Source organism: Euprymna scolopes, chromosome 9, assembly GCF_053919585.1.
Source record: "Euprymna scolopes isolate OS-2025 chromosome 9, ASM5391958v1, whole genome shotgun sequence".
Classification (NCBI taxonomy): domain Eukaryota; kingdom Metazoa; phylum Mollusca; class Cephalopoda; order Sepiida; family Sepiolidae; genus Euprymna; species Euprymna scolopes.
In genome coordinates, this window is record NC_136490.1 from 14,152,435 (window position 1) to 14,159,239 (window position 6,805).

Below are 6,805 nucleotides of genomic sequence, written 5' to 3' on the forward strand. Positions count from 1 at the left end.
GAAGAATTTTTTTGTAGCACATGATAAGGTAAAGCCGTAACGATTACCCACTAAGATGGCATCGAGAGGTCCCACCAGAAGCTACTGCATAGTCTAGAATCCACTCACCAAATAGCAATACAGCAGCCCCAGTACTTTGCACCTGCTGATAGGACAGCCTCCTTAGTGGTTAATCCAAGGTTGCGGTACCTGACTATCAGGCGGATAACCTCAATCAGCCCAGAAAAATCACTCATTAAGAAATGAGGACTGAGGGACAAATAAAGAGAAGCGAGAGTAACGGGAGCTGCCGATAACGCATTCACAATCCGTTTTCAAGTCTCCATTAAAATTTATTTTATTAAGTATTGTACTTTAAAAGTCCAATGGACGTGTTTAAGAGAAAGTATGGTGATAGATTCCCATCTCACGAACTGAAGATTCAAAAAATGCCTTATCTATTCATGCAATGTTTTTGGTTGATATAATAAGCACCATTTATGGACGAAAAAAAGCTATTATTAAATTAAACAATAAAAAATGAAAATATAAATTAAATACTGAAAAAAATGTAGTTATTAACATTTGAATCTAAAAGGATAAAGAAAATTAATATAGCAACGACTTATCTCGGAAGAGAATCTCCAAAACGCAAACTGTCGAGGACGGAGGATATTGTACTTTCTCCCTATATAACAACTACTCTTTCCCTATATAATAATACCTGGTCGCATATTGAGAAAACCTCTGCTACTTGTTCATCAGTCTGCAGTTTTTCCTTGGTTTCTCTTATAAAATCGTCGCTTTCGGTTTCTTTCTTTATTTCATCCAAAGTAACAGGAAGTTCTTTCACAGTTTTGCATAGGATCGAAACATAATCTCTCTTTTATCCTAGTGATGCGATCATCGAGTCTTCAAGTGGTTCACCATTCCTTGGTATTAACCGGGATATCCGATATCTTGGTATTAACTGGGATAGCCCATCTGTGTGTCCTAGTTCATATCAAAGTCGTAATTTAATAGGATTGTTCCCCATCTTTGGAGCTTGTTTGCCGTATGTGTAGGCAATTCTTTCTTTGAGCTGAAGATAGAGATTAGTGGCTTCTAGTTCGTTTGGAGTTTGAAATGTCGTCCATGGAGAAATCTGTGCAACCTTGTTACTGCGAAAATTATGCTTAAAGATTATTTCTGTATCTGGGAATAATTTCTTTTCCGCAGGTAGTAGGGTTCTCGACGCATGTGTTCCCGTCACTAAATCTGTGTTGTAATGGGCCAGGAATAGTTCCGATGTGAGCACCTCTTTTAGCTTTTCGAACACCATCTTGCATTCTGTGGTCCAGTTCCAAACCTTGTCGTTTCTCAGTAGTTCATTTAAAGGTGTACGCTATGTGGACGCATTGGAAATGAAGGCTTGATAGTAATTAGCTAAGCCTAAAAAACTTTGCAGTGTTGTTTTGTCGTATGGCTCAGGCATATTTTTTTTATTGCTATGGGCCTTTCATGATCGGGTCGTCTACCTTATATCTGCTCGAGGTATTTTATTTGGTTGAGGAAAATTCACATTTGGTGTCTTTAAGTGTGAAGCCGTACTCGTTTATCTTTTCGAGTACCTGAAAAACGCTTTACATTAGAATTTCATCCAAGTATCCGATGGAAAAATCAAATCTTTGTGAGTGGTAGTGCACAAAAGTTTTAGGATTTCTTTTTCAACTGGAATCTGGAGGTGTGCTTTGCTTAGATCTATTTTCTGGGGCTGGGAAGCGGGTAATGATGATCCTTAAGTGCGCCATTCAATCCCGTCGCAGACTCTGATATCATTTGTTTGTTTTTTCTTTACATTTTTCTGTAGTCGATGGGGTCAAAATTCCTGTTTTAACGAGGCTGTCTAGTTCTACATTAATCTTTTTAAAGAGGCAAACGGTTAGCTGCGTTTCCTTTTGAAGACTAGAGTGCCATTGCCTTGTAACTTGAACTTCGCCACCATTTTTGCATTTTGTCCGAAAAACATTGGGGGACTACATCTCTTTCTTTAGTTTTTCAGCTTCGGCTGTAAGGTTGTCCGCATTATGACAAAATTCGCTAATCGGGGTTCAAAGCTTTTTTAATCCAGTCTGTCCCAAAATGGTTATTAGTATTTTTTTTTAAATACAAACACCTTGAGATTAAGTGCTTTTTCCTTCAACGTTATGTTACTGGTAATCTCACATTAAAAACCTTATTTTTTCTCCAATTTTTGAACGAGCCACTTTCTTGGTTCTCATCATCTTCAGTTTTCCGATTTTGCACCAAATATAGTGATTTATGGTGGACAAATCCGAGCAACTGTAAAGTTGAAGCCTAACATTCTTGTCCCTCGTCTTTACCGTCACGTACTTCCGTACATTTTCGTCCTCCTCTTGAATTCTTGATGCATTTATAGCTCCTGCGGGCCCTTTTGCTTTGCAATGTGAGGCTCTTTGTCCGTTACGTCTGACTCGATGACATTTCCGGGACCAGTATAGACAATCCCTCTGCCAGTGGAGTTCTCCACATCCTTGGCATTGATAACAGGGTAACTCAGGTTTGTTTTGTGATTTTTCCCAGGAGTCATGTCTGGCTTTCGCTTGACTGTTTGGAGAGTAAGATTTTTTGTTACTTCGTACCTTTCTAATGTGTGCTACACCTGCCTCTTCTATGTTTTTAGAGTCTTGCTTCTTCCAAAATGATTCTTTGGCATTCCTCAGCCACTGTTGAAGGGTTAGGTTTGGTTCCTTTTCCAATCTGTTTAGTGCCCGGCGTCTGAGTTCAGTGTCCTTGGTCGACACTAAGCCTTGAATAAAAATCAGGGCCTTAAAGTTGTCGACCATCAATGAGGATAGTTCAAAGTCGTCACAGAGTCTATTTACGACTGAAGCAAATGTAGTGTAATCTTGGTCTTCTTCGCGAGTCAGGTTGATGCATCTCTACCTTTTATGGAATAAGCTTATTTTTGTGGCAGTATAATTTCATCAAATATTTTACTGTCTCGTCGAAGGACAATTCGCTCGTTTGTTCAGAGATGATGTAGTCCACGAACTTATTGTTCCACAGTTCCTAATTTTTGTAATAAAAGACGAACCTTCATCTGCTCAGTCCATGACTTACAATCAATCCTGCGAAAATAGGCTTCAAAAGTTCACTCCTCTTCAGGACGACAATGAAATGTTTCTAATGCTGACAAGACCGCGGTTTGTGAAAAACCATTCTTGTCTGACTCGTTGCTGTCTTTCTTTGCTATAAATTTAGTAAATAATTCCAATTTCTTCTTTGCCTGTGACTGCATTTCCAGTATTTTCTCGCTGAATTGCCCTCTTTCTTCTTCTCTTTCTCTTTTTCTTCTTCTCTTTCTCTTTTTCTTCTTCTCTTTCTCTTCTTTTTTCTTTTTTTTCTGAGTGATTAAAACAAAAACTGTTTACTTTTAACAAATAGTCCAAAAATAAAGGCTTTTAGATAAAGAAACAAATTCTGGGGCAATAAAAATGTCATTGAACATTAGAAACGAATTAGGTCAATTCTTTTAGCAATAGAAAGCGTTGTATTTTTTCTACCCACGGCGTTTTGAAAAATAAACTTTTCTCGAGGTGAGATCGTTGTTGTTGAAACCACTCTGTGAAATCACTAATTTTTCAGAGAAGGTAGAAAAATACGAGTTTGTTGACCGGAAGTTTGTTGCTTATCCAAAGGACATACTTTGGGTCCTTTTTTCGAATCCATACGTCGCCAATCTTGTGGTCCTGGTTAGAGGGCATAATATTAAGACGAAAGAGTCTTGGTGTTCACTACGAGCGGTTAAACTGCGTGTGTGCTCTCTTCACGACAGAACTGTCTGCCTTATATAGGGTCAGACGAATACATATTATCAAGAATATAGGGCTGGTAACTACTCTAGAAAAAATACCTTTACTTTATATATCATTTTAATAAGCGTTTTCGCTCTATCTAATCGTTTAAATTACAATCATTTTAAAACAATTATGTCTTTTTTTCAGAACGAAGAATACAAGACAAAAAAAAAGCAAATTCGCACAATTTTCGTATTTCAATTCAAGCTTGGCCGAAAAACTGCTGAAATAGTTCGCGATATCAACGAAGCATTTGGCCCAGAAACCACTGCTAAACGCACAGCACAATGGTGGTTTAAGAAATTTCGTGGCGGCGACGAGAGTCTTGAAGATTATGAGCGTAGTGGTCGATCATCGGATGTTGACTACGATCAATTAAGAGACTCAGTCGAAGCTAATTCACCCACAACTGTTCGAGAACTTGCTTCTGAATTAGATGAACGTATACGACGATTTCTAACCACTTGAGAGAAATTGGAAAGACAATCAGACTTGATAAATAAGTACCTCACGTTATGAAGTGCCATCTTCCCTTCTTTTACGCGACAAGAACGACCTGTTTCTTAGCCGGTTTGTAACGTGATGAAAAGTGGGTTCTTTACAACAATAGGCTCAGCTCAGCTCAGTGGTTAGACGCTGATGAAGCTCTAAGACATTTTCCGAAGCCAGAGTTGCACCAAAAGAAGGTCATGCTGACTGTTTGGTGGTCTGCGACTGGTCTCATCAATTACAGTTGTTTGAATGCAAGTGAAAATGGTACTGGGGGTAAGCAGGTGCTCGTCTGAATTCCAATCTCTGGTCCCCCTGGTCCAATCTTTCACGAAAAACACCCGTCTAGCTGAATCCACTGTGAAAAATTTCCCCCACTCTATATCTGTGCCTAAATCAAAACGTGGATTCCATGGAGAAAGCTTCTTTCTTAGAACTGCACGCCTGTGGAACTCTGTTCCGTCTGCCTGCTTCCCTCCGGACTACAATTTGGATGTCTTCAAGTCCAATGTTAAAAAATACCTAATGAACCGCCCCCTTAATTAAACACTTCATCAAATCTCGACACTAACGTAATGTACTTACAATAACCCTTATCCCTGAGTGGCTTCCGGGCCTTGATAAGTGGTGATCACTGTGTAAAAAAAAAGTACTGTTAGCAAATGGATGAAACGCATCAGAAAACCTGATATAACACCAAGCATTAGCTAACAGAAAAGGCCCAATTCTCCTCCATGACAATGCCCGACTGCACGTTGTTAAACCGACCCTGCAGAAGTTGCACGACTTTGCCTACGAAACTCTGCTTCATCCAACATACGCTACAGATCACTCACCTACCAACAACCACTTTTTGAAGCATCTCGGCAACTGCGTGAGAAATGCTTAAAAAACCCTAAGCGATATCAAAACCGCCTTCAGCAATTTCATCGCCACAAAAACGTAACATTTTTACGTTACTGGCATAAATAAAATTGTTTTGCGTTGGCAAAAGTGTGTCGATTCTGATGGTGTTTGTTTCGATCAATAAATTTTTATTCGAACCGTTCATCTGAATTTAAAGTCTAAAAACCGCAAGAATTTTCTTGTCAGCCTGATCGAACTGGATTAAATATTATCAGTAAAAACTAATTAAAATCCATTTTGCGCATCACTTTATGGTTTTCTTGTCGAGATTCAGTGATGAGGCTTTCAACATGCTTGTACCAAGTTTTTTTTTTCGAGATACCATCTTGCACACTATTGAAATGTAACTTTTTTCTTTTCTTCAAAATTTTTTTACGTGTTTATTTTCGCGTGTCTGTCGTTCCTTGGTTCTCTCTCTCTCTCCTTCTTTTCTCTCTTTTTAACTTTCAAGCGACAGCGTCAAATGTTCATTATATTTTTTCTCATTTTCTTTCTTTCTTTCTTCTTTGTTGTTGCTATCGCCTTTGTTTGTTTGTGGAGCAACATTCATGAGGATTAATTCTTTCTTGGACTTTAGGTGGTGTAGTATTTGTTCTGATGCTACACTTCACTTTTTCTATCCGCGGTCACTGGAGGAGAAATCATTTATGACTGAGCCAATTTTTTTATTTTTGTTCCTATCCAGCGTGCCCCTTTTTATGGAGCTAGATTTCCCACATTAAAAACCGACCTTGCGTCCAATTCTGCCCTCGTGGGGAGGCAAATAAATAAGAACATTCATGATGATGATTTTTGCTGGCATTCGTTTTCCTAATATCTTTCTATTAAGAATACTTTCTAAAAGAATATCGGGTTCTTAATAGAGGGACGTGAAGGTTGTCAACATCCCTAAGTGAAAGTGTTTCTGAGCAACGAACCAGATTAGAACTTGACTCAGATCGTTAGTCCGTGTTGTTAACCACTTAGACACTGTTACCTCCCTATTGTTGTTCTTGTTGTTATTATTGTTCATCATTCATTTCTGCTTGTGTTGTATGGAGAGAAAGAATAAAACAATGATATAATAGATTTGTAACGCAAGTCTTAAAGATAAACTTAAATCTGATGAACAATATGGAAGGATGTGTACAGAACAGAAAACTTCAATTGCATGACCACATTAAAAAATGGCTGAGAGATCTTGGGTTAGTAGATGTAAAACAATATACGGCATAATCACGCTGGAACACCGGTTTCCATTAGATCACCGAAGTTAAGCAACCTTGAGGCTGGTCAGTACTAAAATGGGTGACCATTTGGGAATTCCAGGTGCTGTATGTGCTCTCCATTTATCTCGGCATTGTTTCCAGTCGTTCAGCACTTCTACTTTCCATTGAACTCAAGAAGTACCGATTGAAGAGGGGTGTGGTTGGGAATTATACAAACCTTGTTTCACAATTACGAAAGCAACTACTTTTACACTGTGTATCCATTGTTTCTTAAGACTGAATGGAGGCACCAAGATGTAAAACAGTTGCGATCGCAAAATCAGTTGGCAGAGGAAGATAAAAAGAAAAAAACATGAGAGGAAG

General features: G+C 38.6%; 1 protein-coding gene and 1 pseudogene across 1 annotated transcript; one reads left to right on the forward strand and one right to left on the reverse strand.

Moving 5' to 3' along the window:
- Nucleotides 1-2,180: 2,180 nt before the first annotated feature.
- Nucleotides 2,181-2,825, reverse strand: LOC145285028 (uncharacterized). The gene has a single exon (XM_080134105.1). It carries the CDS (start codon nucleotides 2,823-2,825, stop codon nucleotides 2,181-2,183), a length of 645 nt encoding a protein of 214 aa, XP_079990231.1.
- Nucleotides 2,826-6,436: 3,611 nt separating this feature from the next.
- Nucleotides 6,437-6,554, forward strand: LOC145285454 (5S ribosomal RNA; annotated as a pseudogene).
- The last annotated feature ends 251 nt before the right edge of the window (nucleotides 6,555-6,805 follow it).